The sequence below is a fragment of the Oenanthe melanoleuca genome, chromosome 1A (genome assembly GCF_029582105.1).
Source record: "Oenanthe melanoleuca isolate GR-GAL-2019-014 chromosome 1A, OMel1.0, whole genome shotgun sequence".
Taxonomy (NCBI): Eukaryota; Metazoa; Chordata; class Aves; order Passeriformes; family Muscicapidae; genus Oenanthe; species Oenanthe melanoleuca.
In genome coordinates, this window is record NC_079334.1 from 2,863,371 (window position 1) to 2,881,091 (window position 17,721).

At 40.5% G+C, this 17,721-nt stretch overlaps 2 protein-coding genes across 10 annotated transcripts in view; one reads left to right on the top strand and one right to left on the bottom strand.

The window, feature by feature from the left end:
- The window catches only part of CALD1 (caldesmon 1), a 152,500-nt gene extending 145,263 nt beyond the window's left edge, over positions 1 to 7,237 (top strand). For 7 of the 9 annotated variants that reach the window (XM_056510755.1, XM_056510791.1, XM_056510749.1 and 4 more), the window contains 7 exons: positions 73 to 116; positions 221 to 299; positions 1,573 to 1,704; positions 2,635 to 2,730; positions 4,820 to 4,900; positions 5,141 to 5,174; positions 6,058 to 7,237. In XM_056510755.1, coding sequence (XP_056366730.1) covers positions 73 to 116; positions 221 to 299; positions 1,573 to 1,704; positions 2,635 to 2,730; positions 4,820 to 4,900; positions 5,141 to 5,174; positions 6,058 to 6,089 — 498 coding nt within the window. In that variant the 3' untranslated portion in view covers positions 6,090 to 7,237. The remainder of the gene's footprint in view (positions 1 to 72; positions 117 to 220; positions 300 to 1,572; positions 1,705 to 2,634; positions 2,731 to 4,819; positions 4,901 to 5,140; positions 5,175 to 6,057) is intronic. The other 2 variants (XM_056510763.1, XM_056510793.1) reach the window with 1 other exon arrangement.
- Positions 7,238 to 7,627: 390 nt separating this feature from the next.
- On the bottom strand, positions 7,628 to 15,799 carry LOC130263269 (aldo-keto reductase family 1 member B10-like). Its single transcript, XM_056510795.1, has 10 exons — positions 15,638 to 15,799; positions 14,626 to 14,793; positions 13,536 to 13,652; positions 12,846 to 12,923; positions 12,260 to 12,382; positions 11,086 to 11,192; positions 10,813 to 10,894; positions 9,782 to 9,865; positions 8,935 to 9,017; positions 7,628 to 8,729 (listed from the first exon to the last, which is right to left on the bottom strand). Exons 1-10 carry the CDS (start codon positions 15,704 to 15,706, stop codon positions 8,687 to 8,689), a joined length of 954 nt encoding a protein of 317 aa, XP_056366770.1. The 5' UTR covers positions 15,707 to 15,799; the 3' UTR covers positions 7,628 to 8,686.
- Between the last annotated feature and the right edge of the window lie 1,922 nt (positions 15,800 to 17,721).

Here is a 17,721-nt window from a genome sequence, read left to right on the forward strand (position 1 = left end):
ATGATGTTCAGGCTGGCCTTGTACAGGCTGACTCTTTATTAACTTTAAAGCTTTTGTTCCTCTCTTTTCTAGATTGAGGAGCGAACAGAATTTCTGAACAAATCTGCTCAAAAGAGGTAAAGCAAATAAACAGTAAGTTCAGTTCAAGCAGCAGTGTTTAAATGGAAGGAATAATAATTCTTGTTTTTTTGTTTTTTGGTTTCTTTTTTACTTCCTGTAGTGGCATGAAGCCCACCCAGACAACAGCAGTTGTCTCAAAGATTGACAGCAGACTTGAGCAATACACCAGTGCAATTGAGGTAAGTTAATTCCAGTAAATGGATCTAATTACTAATGGCTTTGGGGCCTTTAACCAGCCTTTGTTTTGCTATTCAAGAATTGCAGGTTTGTTTTTTTTTTAATCACAAACTCTTCTTTAAGGTGGCTTCAAGGACAAAATGCTTGAGGCAGATCTGTAACCTACATCTGGAGATGGATCTAAACAAAAACTCAGATTTGTGTCTTCCCTTGCATGCTGCAGTTTGCCCTGTGTTGTAAGGTTAGATCTGGAGGGTTCACTCAGCATCCTGGCTGATGAGAGACCTGTCAGCACTGAGCTGATGCTCATCCTGAGCAAAGCTGACCCAGCATCTTATTTTGGAGAGCAAGGAATGGCTCTGTGCTGCTGGCTGCCAGCTCCCTGTGAAATTCCTTGCCAGAGACACACTCTGCAGACAATTAGTTAAGTGACAAAAGAGAAATCAAAACCACATTAAGACACAGAATTTGGCCCCAGGTGATTTTGAGCACTGTGCCTGAGAGCCAGACCTGAGGGCTTTTTCTGTCCAAGGTGAAATAGGAGATTGGTACCAATGTATGCAGCTGCCATCTGACTCCAGATATCTCCTTTGCTGAGGTTCTGATTTGTCCACAAATTGCCAGATCTGACTTGCTCTGCAATTAGAGAGCCAAAGCATCACACACACACATTCCTATTCTCATCAAATCTATGATATGTAAAAAGTGCAGGAATTTTGAAAAGAAGAAAGAGGAATAATTTAGCCTGGTGTTTTTATTAACCATGCAAAAGACACATTTCCCAAAAAAAAAAAAAAAAAAACACCTGAAAACTCCAATTCTCCATCTTTTGAAGGAACACCTTGTTTTAAACATACTGTAGCTGCTGAGATTCACCCCTAGGATGCTGAGGTTCAGTTGTCTGAAGATGGAGCAGTGTGATGCTGAATGACAGAACAGATTTCCCTTTGCCAGTCTTCCAGAATCCAGGCACTAACTAAGGTTTTAAGGCCTTGGAGCAGCTGTGTGCAGAGCTGTGGTTTGCCATGGGTTTTAGAAAGGTAATAAACACAGAAAAAAAAAAAAAAAATTAAAGTGAGTGCCATTTTCACAATTGTATCAAGGGTGCAAGTGCAAATGGGAAAGGAGGGAGAATCTCAGTGGCATTTCTGGAGCTGGGTACTCCTCCTCATCTTTGCATGATCAGTGCTAGAGCCAGATAAAAATTCTGCATTCCCTGGAGTCAAACCACCCTGCAGATCCAGCTCTTAATGCCAGACACCAATTTTTCCCCAGGGCACAAAGGCTTCAAGACCAGCTAAAGCTTCTGACCTTCACGTTCCAGCTGAGGGTGTCCGTAATATCAAGAGCATGTGGGAGAAAGGGAATGTTTTTTCATCACCTTCTGGGGCAGGAACACCAAATAAGGTTTGTGTTTAATTTAACCTAGTGATTAGAAAGAATTGTGCTCTGGACCTGACCTTGCTGCTCATTTTCCTCTGGGTAAGCCTGTCTGCTGCTGTTGACAGATCCCAAAGGATCCTGAAGACCTCAGAAATCCACAAGGTGGTGTGGCTGCAATATTGGGTATAATGGAAGAATTTAGTGACCTACTGAGCTCAGTTATGAGACATTCCAGAGCCACATCAGATATCTTAGAAAAACACATCTGGGTCATTCAAGCAGAGTACAAAGAAATTCTTTTGAGTAGGGCAAAATTCTTTTGGGGAGCAGAAGAGATTTGAATAGACAGGATAGTGATGATACTTTCTAGATAATTCATAGAAGTATTTGTGAGACCTATGTAAAGCCTTGAGGCAACATTTTCTTTCTATAAATTGATGTGAGTTGCTGAGTGTTTATCATAGGCAAAAAGATGAGCCATGGATTGAAGTGGGTTATTACAGAGAGTAATTAAATTTTAGTAATTTGTTCTAGCCTTTTAAAGATTTAATGTTTTAGCCATTTCTCTATTGTGTTCTTTTTTTGAATAAAAAAATTAGTTTAACAGGAGAAAACAGGTAGATTTGAACTGATGTCTCTTCTATTAAGCCAAAGATTTTTGGAGTTTGGGTTTGTGGTCAAAACAGCATGTTCATGTCTGACATTTATTACTGGGGTAGCAGTGATGTGGAGATGTTTTTGTCAGTCCATATATATAATTTTTGAAAACCAGAGGGCAGTAGCACAGTGCAATTCATAGGGACAATACCTTCAGAGCACACAGGATATCTCTGAGCAAGCCACAGGCTCAGTTTCTGCTAAACTCAGGCTTGGCTTTGCTTTTAAATCTAAACCATTGCAAACAGAGCAAAAGGCATTCTGGAAGTCTTCTGACTGGATTTTGTCATTCTGCAGGAAACTGCTGGGCTGAAGGTTGGTGTCTCAAGTCGTATCAATGAGTGGCTGACCAAGACCCCAGAGAGCAACAAATCCCCTGCTCCAAAACCTTCTGTAAGTGACCCTGGAACAACCATCTCTTCAGCAGGTGGGGCAGAGGCTGATGGCTTTTATTACACACACTTGGATTTGGCCCTTGCCCTGTAAAAAACTTCCAAGTATGTTTTAAAACACAGCTGAAATAATTTAGCTCTTTATGAGCCTGGATGTAACTCCTAAGGAAGGCACTTTAGTTCAGCAGGAATCAGGACAGAAAATGTTATCAAGGTAATAAATAAATTAGGAATGTGGGAAGGAGCAGGAAGAGGTAACTTGGGGTGGGAAGGGTGAGGATGAGGAGCTGGAATGTCTATGTCCTTATTGGAGAATTGTTTGTGGTGTCAATGATTAAACTTCAGGATTTTGTTAAAGAACTTGTTCCTTCTCTTGTCCTTGTGCAGTGTTTTCCTGCCAGTTCACCTGCCCTTTATAACAAATGCAGCCTGAAAAACACTTTCTCAATCCACACTCCTGTTTGTCCTAAAGAGGAGTTTGAAATTTGCAGCATTGTCCACTATAGGATCTGCCTCCAGATTTTGTTCTCTTTCTTTTAAGTTGCATCCTTTAGATAATGTGAAACTAATCTCTTGTTTTTCCCTCAGCCAACTGTTCCTATCTATGTCTTAATTTCCCTCTTTCTCTATAGATTGCTCTTTCTTCTTTCAATGTCTCTGCTTGAAGGAACGTGCCCTCCTCCTATTCTTCTTCTTTGGGGTCTGTTTGCTAAGTTGGTCAGGTAAACCTGTTTATCATTGACTATGAAGGTTTATGTACATCTATAATGTGTGATTTTTTACTTTTTTTTTTTTTTTTTAAGTCAGGATAAATTGAAGGGAAGCCTAGAATTTCTTATTTAGCAAATAGCTTCTCACCCCCATCACATTCTGCCAAAGTAAAGAAATATTCAAGGTTTTTGTGACCATCAAGATTCTTGTGGGTTTGAGGAGAATAATGAATTCAAGATTTCAGTTTTATGGTGAACTGAAATCACAGACCCCAAATTATTTCAGGACTATGGGAATGGATTTGTGTGGTAATGTCCACTGCAAGTGGATTTGTGATAAGGTCAGAGTTGGTTTGTTTCTTCCTTCCTCTGTCACTACTGAGCTCCCTTCTTAAAGTGCAGAATTGGCTTAAAGTTTTAACCCCCAGCAGCCCTGTGTGGCAAATACCCCCTGCAGGAATCTCATTTCCATCCATCACTGAGCATTTTACAGGTAGAAATTCTCACCTGCAGAAAACTTTCCTCCCTGTGGATGGGCAGCACAAAATCCTGGAGGCTGTGCAAGACTTGAACACTTCCTGAAAATGAGAGTTTTATGTCCAGATAGATATCAATCCATCTCCCTAGCAGATGTCATTTCCATTTGCAGCCCTCCTTTTCCCCAATAAGCTAAAATTTGACATTTTTATGGAGTTTTGATTAAACTCTCCATAATACACTCATTTTCAGAGAATACTACTATTCTTTGATGACTTTACCTCATCTGTTTTGTTTTTTGGGTTGTTTTTTTTTTCCTGTCAGGCTAGTGATTGGCACATCCTAAGGTTGCAAATGATGCAATGGAAATTAAAATGGATATGAAGGACTACAGTGAGAAATGCTGAAATCTATATTTAAGGTTGCTGAGTAGAATCTGCTTTTCTGTTGTATTAGAAGTCCAACTCTATTTTTACACATTTTTTAAATAAAATATTTTGATTTTGATCTAAAATAACCAGGACAAGCTACTATTGAATTCCTCTCTAACAGAAATACTGTCCCTGAAAAAAATGTGGGTTTTTGTAATGCAAAAATTGTCTTTGTTTTTTTATAAAAATCAGATGGTGCAGTAACTCTTCACTACATAAGTTGAACATACTGAGTTAAGACCAGTCTGTGCCATATAAAATAGATGCATCAGGTTTGTTTTTTTCTTAAAACATGGATATATGTGGAGTTATTTTGTGAAATATAATTCTTTATAGTGATAGACAATGTAATATTTACCTCTGGTGGGTGTTCAACTTCTCTTGTGAGGAAGTTGCATTCTAACCTTTTCTTTACCAAGTGAAAATAAAGCTGAACTAATGTTGGTTTCTGTTCTCTGACATGAAAACACAGGATTTAAGACCAGGAGATGTATCTGGCAAACGTAATCTCTGGGAGAAGCAGTCAGTGGAGAAGCCAGCTGCTTCCTCTAAGGTAACAACACTTATATATAAATATATTTATATAATATTCTGCTACTAACTCACCTTTTATATATCAGAGGAAGCACAGTGAGGTTCAGAAAGCAGTGTGTCACTTTTATATTCCTGTTTGGCAGAGCTGTGTTATGTGTGCACATCTGTCCTTTGCACTGAGTTGATTTTTTTTCCTGTTACAAATAGCAGTGTTCCCCTATATGGGATTCCAATAATGGCTTTTTGCTTTTTCAAACAGGTATCAGCTATGGGGAAAAAATCAGAGACTAATGGTAAGTAATGCCTTAATGTATTCATTGCACCTATTTCTGTAGTTTAATTTACATGTGTATAATATAATAATGTTATATATATAATATATATATATATATATATATATATATATATATAATAATGTTATATATATAATGTTAACGTGCACTATTATATCTATATTTAATAAAATAATACATACAATATTTGATCATATGCACATAATAATACAATACAAATATTGTAATACCTATTATTATATAGAAATGATGCCACATTTTTGCATAGGTGTACCTGTGTTTTAAATTTTAAAATTTAAAATGTTGGCATCACATTGATGCCAAAAACTGCTTTATGCTTTTGCCTTTCAAAAACTCTATTACAATATGATTGAAATATGAATGGTTGAGAAATTTCTCTTGCTGGAGCTGTGCATTGGGTTTTTTTGGTATTGTAATTTTGAAACCACTGCTTGGTGAAATACAACCTAGTTTTACAGAAAGAAATCAGTAAAATAGCCCTCTTAGCTTTTTGTTTTTATTTTAACCTAAAGCACTCCAAATAAAGTCAATTAAATTAATTGTATGGCTCAGAATCAGTGGGAAAGAATGGAAGTTCACTGACCAATTATCAGCTTTGGGAATGCTTTGCAACATCCCTTGATTCTTTACCAAGAGTGAAACTTATACAGAAAAACTCTTGGTTTTCTGCACTTTATTATGTGCACACACATTTTTAGTGGTTTTATGTAAAGCCAGTGGTGTGGTGTACCTGTGAACTTTTCTTTTTGGTTTAGAGTTGTGCAAAGCAGAATTGTTTTGCTGCTCTTGTCCTTTTTTAAACCAGAGTGTCAGAGATGTGTTTGGGTTGTTTCAAGGCATATTTAATCTGTCTCTTTCTCAGCAGGTTTGAGACAATTTGAGAAAGAACCATAGAAGGCCACTGAAGATGCTGGACCAATCAATTTGGGGGGGGGGGAAAGGAAAAAGTGCTAAATTGTTCTTTTTATATTTATGTTTATTTACCAAAATGTCTTTTTGCATTATCCCAGTTAAAACCATGTATATTAGCACTGTATTTAATAATCAGTCTAGACATTCATCAGAATAGTACTGCCTTTGCACAAGAGCCTTTATTCCTAGAGAAACCCATGCTGTGAAATATATAGACTCTCCTACTGATAGTCAGAAATATGTATCTGAACAGTGATTTCAGCTGGCTTTAGAGGTCAACCCAAAACTCATGTAAAGTGAAGTTGCTTGGGAAAGGTGTGCAGCAAACCTATAAAAACCATGGTTCCTTTTGTAATACAGAAGTATTTTTCTTTCTGCACTTTAGACTAAGGCATGGAAGAAATATCTTTAGTTGACAATGTAATATTTTCTGTACGTTGCCCATGTCATGAGAAATACTGCATCAATAACGTGTTTTAATTTTTTTTTTTTTTTTTTTTTTTTTGTTTTTTTGTTTTGTTTTGTTTTATACTTTTTTTAAGTATCAGTTTTTTTCCATTCTAGTTTAAGTTAATACCTAAATTTGGATGATTATGTTAGCTGACAGCGGTACTGGTATTTCTTTTTGTTGTTAGTAACTAGTAATTGAATGCAATCTAGAATATATATACACACATAGCTTTACAAAGTTTAGCCTAAAGGCACTACTAATGGTAGAATGCTTTAATATGTGCTAGAGTATTATATTTAGCAATAAACATACATAATTAGCCAATATCACAGTTTAAAAAAAAAATAAAGACAAAATCACACACTTTTCTGTAGTAAGATTTCATAGTTGTCCTTAGAGGTATGGTGAGATAAGTTTTAAAAAATTTTAAATGTCTGTTGCCCAGTAATGGGTAACTAAAAAGAAAGTATAGTTTTTAAAAGAGGAAAAGCTAAGGGTATAGAGGGTCAAAAGTAGGTCACTTGTATAAAATGTTGTAGTTTAATTTATATAAAACTACCATAATTAAAAAGGAAAAAAAAATGTAAACAGAGTTGGAGCTTGTTTCAAATGACTGTTCACTAAATCTTGCCATCCATCAGTGCTGTACACCAGGTCCACCGAAAATGAAGTAAACCTCTATCTTTGTGATGCTTCTTTTTACTTCTCTCTCCTGAATATCTTATTTACAGATGTTTTCATTTGTACATAGTAAATACATGGCTATAGGACAGCTTGGTTTGGATTTACATGCCATACAGTTTAGCATTTACATCCTAGAGTGTATAAACTGAGCAACCCAAGTAGCCCCTGAGCACGTTGTTGACAGCTCTGTTGTGCATTAGAGCCTCCCTCATCACCACTTCCATGTCTTACAGCATCTGACTTCTTCCCAGAGAAGTGTAATGTTATTTTTCAACCCAGAGCTGGGCTCCCCTGCTTGGCTGGAACATCTTGTTTACATAGAGAGATGCACCAAGTTATCTGTAGGGGGTGAAACTGTGCCTGACATTGTCTGTGAGTTGTCATGTTTTGTTTCTTTTTTTTTTTTTTTTTTTTTTTTTGTTTGTTTGGGAGTTTTGTAAACACTCCTCTGAGTCTTTCAAATATATCTGATAGCTGCAATAAAAATCATTTGTTCAAACAATGTACTCTGGAACTGCATCTGCAATAAATGGAATATTTCCATCAGCAGCCAGCTGTTTGTTCATGAGTAGCAATGGACCAGTTGTTGTAGGTGGGATAGGAATTGTGATATCTCTGAGATAAGGTGAAGAACCCCTAAGGATATCTCTCCTGAATGCCACAAACCAGCTTGGCTTTGGCCTGGCAAAATCTATCTGAAAATATTTTAGAGCAATTATCTGTGAGGCTGTCTCGGGGTTTGCTTTGGTGATTTTGGAGAAGAGTTTTTTCCCTGCTTTCCTTAGGTAAAGCCAGCCTGTGTCTGAGTGTAATACTCTGGATGCTGCCAACAGAGTTGCAAAAATCTAATTTTATGTTGGAGACTCCCAGTCTGGTGTTGGAGGCAGGGCTGGGTTTTGCTGTGAGTTGTCCCTGCCCATGATGCTGTTTTCAGACTTTAGAAGAACATGCCAAACTATATAAAACAATTTAAGGACTACACTGATCGACTTTTGTTGTTAATAAAATTTTATTCATATAAAATTTTAAAGCATTAGAAATACACTCTGTAAAAATCACAAGTATATAAAAAGCAAGGTAATTAAAGCATTCTTTGACAGTGACTCATGACTGACCACACTGGAAGTAACATTAAAAAAACCCCATGGAAGTCACTAGTTTTTTGTTAAACATGTCTCTAATTAAGGAACACCAGAAAAAAAAAAAAAAGGAAATGAAAAGGCATTGTCTTTTTACTACTAATCAAAACCAGATTTCTCCTAAGCATCTTTGCAAAAACCCAGCCCTTGTTGCAGCATTCTTACATCAGTTAGTGGTCTCCTTAAAAAAAGGAGAAAAAAAAAAAAAGGTGGCTGCTCATAATGATTATCAATTACAGAAGAAGAAATGAAGATTGAGCTGCAGAGTACATCTAATCTGGAAGGAGGTGAGTGGAGATCTTGATTTAATACTCTGCTTTGAATGGGTAGTCCTTGTGGTTGACAGCTCTGAAAAGAGAAAGACCTTGTTATTGAAGTAGTGCAGAAAATACCTTGGGCAGCATTTCCCTGTTGCAGTTCCAGGATGTGTCTCATTAAAGTTTAAAGCAGGAGCTCTCCCTGGTTTTGGTCATGTATGTTTTCAAGACAAGGGGGATGAAAATACAGACAGAAATAGGACAAGTAAGGATAATAAGCATAATAAGGAACGTACTGGACCACTGGAACTGCCCTCCAGTTCCTGTTAAAGGTGAGGATGACATCCATCTCCTTTTTAGACAGTTCAAAGTCAAACACCTAGCAGGGAGAGAGGAAAAAAAAAAGCTCTTTTTATTTTGGTTCATGAGTAGTTAGCTACTAAGTGTGCTTCATGCACTTAGGACTTGGGGTAGGACTGCATCAAGCCTTATTTCTGAGGCAAATAACAACCCCTAAAGTCATCAAGACAGTGCTTTTCTCCCTGAGGTGCTTTTCATAGCAAGGTCTTGCATTTGTGGGTGGCTGGATGCCAGCTCCACTGCACTTGGTGTTGCAGTGCACACAGAGGAGACTGCAGGTGCCAGGGTGTGTCACAAATCCTGGGACTAGAGGTTAAATTCTCTGCTGGGAGAGGGCACTGGGTATCACCTAAGAGTTCTTGCTAGGGGGTTCATAGGAGAAATAACTCCAATCACCATGGATTTCATGCAGCACAGGGTTATTATATAGGATGTGACACCTCATGAGCAAACATCAGCTAAAACTTCACTGCCAAGGGGAGCCACAGCCCCAGAGTGAGACAAACTGACAGGTCTGGTGTTCACAGCTTGTTCCTCTGCACCCTGAGCACCTGCTAAGCTTTTCCCCAAGGGCAGGACCAAACCTGGGGCTCCCTTTCTGCAGCAGCAGAGCTCAGACAGCCCTGGTGTAACCAGGAACAAAATGCTTCTCCCCAGCTGGGTTGGAAATGCTGAGCCCCAGAGTTCAAACCTCTGTACCCCCCTTCCAGTGACTCAGGTGCTGCTTGGGAGCACAGAGGGGCTGTGGCTGTGGTGCCTGTCCCACATTTCCCAGTGTTTCACCTTCATGTTCTCCTCCACACGGTGTGGTTTGTCAGATTTGGGAATGACAATGATGTCTCTTTGGATCAGAAAGCGGAGCAGGACCTAGGAAAGAACGAGGAGCATAAACACCTTGGGGTCCCAAAAATCTGTTCAAACACATTTCATGGACTTTTTTTTTCCTCTTAATCTACAATTTCTTCATTTACAACCACATTCATTCTTTGGAAGAGCACCAATTTGCACACAGGAGTCTGACATGCCATAATTTGCTCATGTATTTAACAGTAGACTGGCAAACCATAATTATTTCTAGCCTGTGTTGTTTTGCATTGTGGCTTTATTAGGATTTATTTTGGTTTTGTTTAGGGTAGTAGCAGGGGAAAAAAAATAATGATGCTCTGGCTTGTATTATATGACCCAATAGCATAATGATACTACAGATAATTTTGGGCTCACAGGTAAGTACCTCACAAAAAGGTTCAGCTTTTGAAAGTCTATACAAGGAAAAACATACTTATAGAATTTGAAAGTTTGTCCTCTCCCAAAAAAGAGCTGTTGTATACAATGTTTTAGTCCTGCTCTGCCTGTCTTTGATTGCATGTGGCTTTGTCTGAAGTACAGGTTCTGCACACCCTTGGCAACAACTCATTCATGTGACTAGCAAAACTAATAGAGAAAAGAAGAAATCTTAAATAATCAAGCAGCTTTCAATAATTCTTTGTGCACATGAGCAGATTGGAGGCAATCAAATATATCTCCAAATTGCAGGACTCTTCTGAAGAACAATTTAGCTGGAAAAAGGAATAAAAATTTAGGAAGGTGAATATCTGAGGTAAGCATGTACCGTTGCTGATCAGTCCACCCCAAAACTTGGCACTCAAGGCCTCCTTGAAAAGAGCTGGTAATTTTTATGAATGCTGTTAAGAACTTGGGCAGAATGAAAGCCAAGTTCAGCCCCATTAATAATGTATTTCTAGAGAAAGCAGCATCTGCTAGGACTGGCTTGTAAGACATTTGAGGAGGAGGAATAATTTGCTCTGACAGCTTACCTGGGCAGGGCTTTTATGATGTCTAGCTGCAATTTCTTTGATCTTGGGATCCTCCATCAGTGTGGGTTCCCCTGGCTTAGCCCTGTTAGAAAATAGAGATGGTGGAGGTAGGAAGGTGATAGCTTCCCTGTAGGAGCTCACATCAGGGGACATCACCTGCATCAAGGCAACAGAACTTTTCTCATTTTACCTGTATCCTCGACCTGATTTTCTGATAATAACAATAATGATTTTCATGGTTCAGCTGCAGTGTTTTGTGCAGTTCTCTCTTACCAGGGGCGGTTAGGAGAGCCCAGGGGGCTGTATGCAGTCACAGCAATCCCTTTGGATTTACAGTACTTGACCAACTTCTCCTGGGTCAGGTATGGATGGCACTCCACCTGCAGGCACAGAAAGATGGTTGATAAAGAGGCAGACTTGGCTGAGATGCAGAGCATTGCATTTTAAATCCTCTCAGGTTGCAAAAAAAATGTGAAAACTTGGCTTCCAGTATGGTGATTCAAATCTATCTTATGAAAAACTTCTAATGTCACAGCAGTGTCTAGAGGCCTAGCAGAGAATTGCTTTCTCATGCTACACATTACCACAGAAAGCAAGAAATAGATGAGAAGAGTGAAGGTGTAATCTGTGTGGAATCTGTGGGCAAGATTCCATGGTCAGAGGGGCAGCTCAGAGTGGCCAAAGTTCATTTTTTCTGCTCTGCTGCACCCAGCCTCTCCTTGCCTCAAGGAGCCTTTGAAGAAGCTTGGGGAGATGATCTGAGCTCACCTAAGGAAGCAAGTTCATGTTGCAGGTAGATGTGTGGGTGAGACATCCTGGAAGCAGCTCCAGGGGGATGCCAGGGCTGTGTCTGTGCTGCTTCACAAGCCCAGCATGAAAAAATGTGTGCAGGAGTCAACTTCCATCTCAGCTAGTGTGGGGATTTCCCTGGATGTTCCCCACCTGGAGGAGATGGGCATTCAGCACCTCCAGCTGGGTGCAAAGAAGTGGAAGAAAATCAGAAGGTCCCTGTGGTTACAGTCATGAGGTATGTGGTGAGAATTTGTCATGTAATTGTACTCTTCAGCTCCTTTCTGTAATGAAGTTGAATGGTTTATTTTATGTTGAAAAATGACTGAGTCCTATGCATCCCATGCTGGTGCAGAAACTCCCAGTGGGGATTCTGCTGGATATATTTAAGATTACTCTAAATATATACTATATAAATGATGTATTATTTATATGACATGTATATTATATTTATATATTACATTAATTTAGGTAAACTCTAATTATATATATATACACACACACATTCTAAATGTATTTAGGAATACTTCTAAGTGTAAGGCTGCAGCCTCATGGAGAGGGATTGAATCTAGATAATCCTTAAAGTACCTTCCAATCCTAATCCATTCTATGATTCCAGACTGCAAGGTTAGCTGAGGAATGGAAATAGAATTCTCACCTGGTTCATTACAGGCTTGTACTTCAGTCCTGGCTTGTTCAGGATTCTTTCAATCTGCTCATGATTAAAGTTGGAGACACCAATGGCTTTTACCAGACCAGCATCCACCAGCTCTTCCATGGCCTAATGAGTAAGGACAAGCAAGGTGTGGGAATGAGTTGGTGGCATTACATTACATTACATTATTTTATTTCTCTCAAGCTTGTGGCAAATGAGCAAACAACTCACGCTAGATGAGATTACATAAAAGTATCTCAGCTAATAAAAGAAAATAGAATCCTAACTGTATGAACACCCAGTAAACTAACAGCCACACCTAGATTGATCTAAAGGGTTGGTTCTACCATTGTGTGCATCCAAGTATTTTGGGAGCAGCACCTACAGTGCTGATAGCTTCATTCTCTTTAGCCTTATTAAAACATCCCCTTCTTGCTCCCCAAACAAGAATACAAGCAGCTGTCTGGTTGAAGCACAGCTTTGTGTGGCTGTCCTTCCTACCCAGACATCCTTGAATTTCATTTTGCACACAGATCTCTGCTCCATCTTTAGTGCTGGTACCTGCTCAGAGGAGCAAATATTGACTTACCTCCCACGTGTCCAGAAAATCTGTGTCGCTGGGAATACTGTGGCCTTTGTCATCCAGAGGATGCAGCTCTTCACCAGCCTGTGAAATCAAGGCAGATAATGCACTTTTAAAGTGTTGGATTTCCTACAGTGTACTAGAACTTTGGAATGCATTTACAGGCAGCAAATTAGCAGGTTGTTTAAACACATTGCATAACTAAAAATGATGTGTGTCTATTGGTATTCTCTTTTGGATCAGGGCCATATCTTGCAAAATCTGTCCCTGCATGCAAAGAGTGTGGGGATTAGTAATAATTATGTAACTTCTGTAGATCTGGAGAGAAGGGAACAGACCCCCCCTCAGACCCTTTATTTTTGTGTCTTATTTATTTTACCCAGATGTAGACTGAGGGAAGAGACACATTCCTTCCATCCTATGCTTCATTTTTCACTGCTGGTTACTTCAGACCATCCCCAAAAACCCAGATGCTCATTCTGTAACCACCATCCTGTGCTGGTTGCCAGAGGACCCAGGGGGGTCACGCCTACATCTCATCCCAAAAGGCAGGAAAAGCCAGACCCCTGTGCTCAAACACACCCCTGCTTTAGTGACCAAATTCTTGCTGCCAGCAGGATCAGGGGAGAGCCAGATGAGCCCCAGCTGAGTGATGAAGGGGATGCACCCTGTTCCTGGGCAGGTAAGGAGGAATACCTTGAATCCCATGGGGAAGTGCATCAGGTAGAGGTCGAGGTAGTCCAGCTGGAGTGCAGCAAGGCTCTTCTTGAGCCCCACCTTAACCATGGGCTTCTCATGGAACGTGTTCCACAGCTGTGGGGAGAGACCAGAATGTCACTTCACAGCTCCCACAGGGGACAGAACTTCTCACCTGGAGGTCTCAGAGGAAAAATCCCTCCCCGCTTGAGTCAGGAGATGCTGGAGATGAGGATTTAACATTTCACTGTGAGCAGGACAAACACCACAAAGCTGCCTGCCATGGAGGGCTAAGGGCTCCCACTTAGGAGAAGATATTCTCAGATATAAATGTAACACACTGGCTAGTGTGTCTGACACAGCAAAGCTGTTAGCATTTGTTTAAACCTAAGTTTTGACTGTTGAGCAGCTCACAGATACCTTCTTTCTGTCCCTTTTAACTGTCCACATTGGGAACAGTTCGCTTCATTTTTGAAACCAAAATTAGAGTTGTTTAAACAGAAGAATAAGTATTATTAAAGGAAACCATGTTCTTTAACAAAAACAAAGCTTTACATGGAAAAATATTAGTCATATTCAAGGTTTTCTGGTCTTGCTGGTGAAAACCCAAAGTGATAAATTTATTAATTGAACTGTTCATTTTGGTAAGGAGCACTTCTGGGACCAGTGGGTGAGATAAAGGAATGAAGAAAACACACATGAAATACTTTGCTTTCTGTTCCCTTTCAGGACCATTTGTACATGACACAGTTGTCAAATGTCTTGTTTAGCACTGATGAACCCAGACAACAGTTTTATTTTTTCTTTTTTTTCCCCTTACTTTTCTTGGGTGTGTCCAATTGAACACCCTGTACAATTGATTTAATCGCTATGAGGAAATTATTAGATCAGTAGTAGCTGTGATAACTTCTCTGCAGTTCCTGACAAAACCAAGCCCAAATTGCAAATGCAGGATGGGACTTTTAAGATACAACAAGAAAACCATGAAGTGAATATCAGAGAGGGGAATAGGTACCTATGTTCCTTTACAGGTACGAAGGTTTCTCTGCAAGGAAAGCTGAATTTCCCCAACAATTTTGCATCCTTGTACCTTAGTGACAATGAAGAGGTCTTCCCGTTTCACCACCCCCTCCTTGATCTTCTGCTGGACCGCGTTCCCTATCTCGTTCTCGTTCTGGTAGAAGTAGGCGCAGTCGAAGTGGCGGTAGCCAGCGTCAATAGCGAACTTCACCACCTCCTCCACCTTTCCCGGGGGAGCCTGCAAGCCAGCAGAGCCCACCCTGAGCCGTGCCACGTCCCCCGGCAGCTGCTCGCAGTCCCCGCTTTGTGCGTCTGTCACATTTGACACCAAGGCAGCGGGCACGGAGCAGAGCTTGTTGATGTTTGTGCGAGGCTTTCAGCGCTGCCAGCACCCACTGTCATTTCCCCTCCCTGCTCTCTGTGCTGCCCAAGGAGTTTCGCCACTTCACCTTCCCCAAATTTTCCCCAAAAGAGCGAGTCCGCGCCCGGATCCCCTCCCAGACCGCGACCCCACCGCGCTGCCGCTCGCTCTTTCTGCTTTCTCTTCTATTTTTTAAATTTATTTATTTTTTGTTTTGTGCATCCTTCCACCTTCTCCAGCCCCTAATTTATATTTATTTTCGCTGCCTGTTCCCCGCTGCCCGTGTTTCCCCCCGCCCTCCCCGTTGCTGGCATCCCGCCCGGTTACACAAGCGGCCGCACGCAGGGCACGGATCCCGCTTCCTTCTCTATTTTATTGTTTTTAGCTTTATTTCGCATCTCTGCCTCTCGGATCCCCTCCCTCCCCTCTTCCAGAGCGGCGCTTCCTTCTCTATTTTATTATTTTTAACTTTATTTCGCATCTAGGATCCCTTCCCTCCGCTCTTCCAGAGCGGCGCTCCCTTCTCTATTTTATTATTTTTGACTTTATTTAGCATCTAGCATTCCCTCCCTCGCTGCTTCCAGAGCGGCGCTCCCTCCTCTATTTTATTATTTTTAACTTTATTTCGCATCTAGGATCCCTTCCCTCCCCTCTTCCAGAGCGGCGCTCCCTTCTCTATTTTATTATTTTTATTTCGCGTCTCGGATCCCTGCCTTCCTACCTGCCAGGTGCCCAGCCCCAGGGCGGGGATCTTCATCTTGTTGCTGAGCTCCACGCAGGGGATGGCCATGGTGCCGCTGTCCGTCCGTCCGTCCGTCCGTCGGTCCGTCCGTCCCCGCTATAAGGAGCGGAGCCGCCCCGGCCCCGCCCGGTCCCTCCCCGCCCGTCACCAGAGGATGCTCAGGGGCGCGGTGAGGATGCGGGATGGATCCAAAGGGACAGGATGGACTCGACACCTTTGGAGTCTTTTCCCATCCTCATCATTCCATGGTAGATTCAGAATTTCTGAGTGTTTTTGCCTGAAGCAAAGGGTGTACATTAGAGGATTTTCTCACTTTTTGGTGCTGGAAATGGACAGAACTTTCCATGTTTTTCCTAAAAAATATTGGGATCACCTGCTGTTCACAGAGCAATTCATTAAAAGGGAGTGTGGCCTTATGCTTTTAGATCATTTCTGTGCTTCCAGTCTTTGCAGAGGGCTGGACCATTCCTTCTGTGCAAGGAAATCTCTTCCCTGACCTCCAATTAAAATTTCAGCCAGTGCATGAAGGGTGTCAGATGCTGCACAAGGGATTTGTGATCACACCTTGTCCACAGGGAGTGCTTTAGTCCCAATAACCCCCCTGTGAAAAATGACATTTAAAGGTGGCAGGAGGCTGTGTATGAGTGCAATACCCCAGAAATCAAGAGGCAGAGCCTGGAGGGATTTGGTTGCTTGGCTGGAGGAAGAGATGCTCCACACCATGAAGCTGATGTAAGTTCAGCATCCCACATGTCACAGGCACTTTGTGTTTAGTTATCACACTAGGGATGCTTTGCTGCTTGAGGTTACTTTTTTCTTCTCCTTATATTGCTACAAACTCCTCCTTGCTCACTGCTGATCCCTGACCACCAATTTAAATGCTGTGGAATTCCACTGATGTCTTAAATAGTTATTTAATAAGGGAATAAATACTTTATGCTTAGACTTTTAATGTTAGCCTATCAAAGTATAGAAGCAGCCATGAATTATTGAGCCACTTACCATGATTGATGTGATTTTTTAAAATGTATGTGCATTAGCATTATTTAAACTGCTTTTATGAAGCAGTATTTTCAGCTGGCTTGCAAATGCAGGTTTAAATATAAACAAAATCTCTTCCTGCTCTCCTTGGCCTGGTTTCTAAGCCATTGGCTTAACCAAGATTTGCTGTTATCTTTCTGTTGCCTTGGATGTCATCACACACTCCAGAATGGGGAAAAACCCCAAATTGAAATGAAGTAGAGACAGAGAAGCAGAGATTCAATTTTTTCCAAGTGCTAACTCCAGTATGGTCAAACTAAAGCAGTGAAAGGAGGTGTCTTCTATTGAAAACAAATATGAAATGACACATAGATCAAACAACTCCACCCAAAAAAAAAAAAAAAAAAAAAAAAAAAAAAAAAAAGACAAAGCTGTGAGAGCTTTGAGCTGTGAGAGAGGTGATGAATTTGACATAAAAAGAAAGTCCTATCAAAAAAAAAAAAAAAGAAAAAGAAAATTAAAAGAAGAAAAAGGAAAATCTCTTGAGATTTTATAAATTTAGTAATGGTACTTTGTTTGTAAGGCCAGAAAGGGCTACACTATTCTTCTTGCACTGATCTCCAATTACATTGAAAAGATTTGATACCAAGCCTATGTCATATCCATATTCCTTAATTTCTTATTAAAAGTGCTCGGGTGCTACAGCAATAGGAGCTGACTAAAATTATGTAGAGAATAGAGTAGGAAATGCTGAGATTGAGCTGTTCAATTTACCTTTAATTGCAGCAAATCTTGGTCTGGAAATTATAAACCCTACCTTTTTTTTTTTTTTTTTTTTTTTTTTCTTTCCCCATTTGTTTAACAGAGCCATCAACAATTTTCCTCCCTGTAAATCTTTATTTACAGGCATTAATGACTTTGGAGTGAACTTTCTTCGGGGCAGGGAGGAGCAGGGGCAGATTTTGGCAATCCAGCCACAGCATGGGCTGGCAGAGGAGAGCTGCTGGAAGGGCTCTGCCATGTGTACAGGCTTTTCTGTTCAAGCACTTTTGTTCTGATTTCTTTATCTGCTTGGAGGAAGG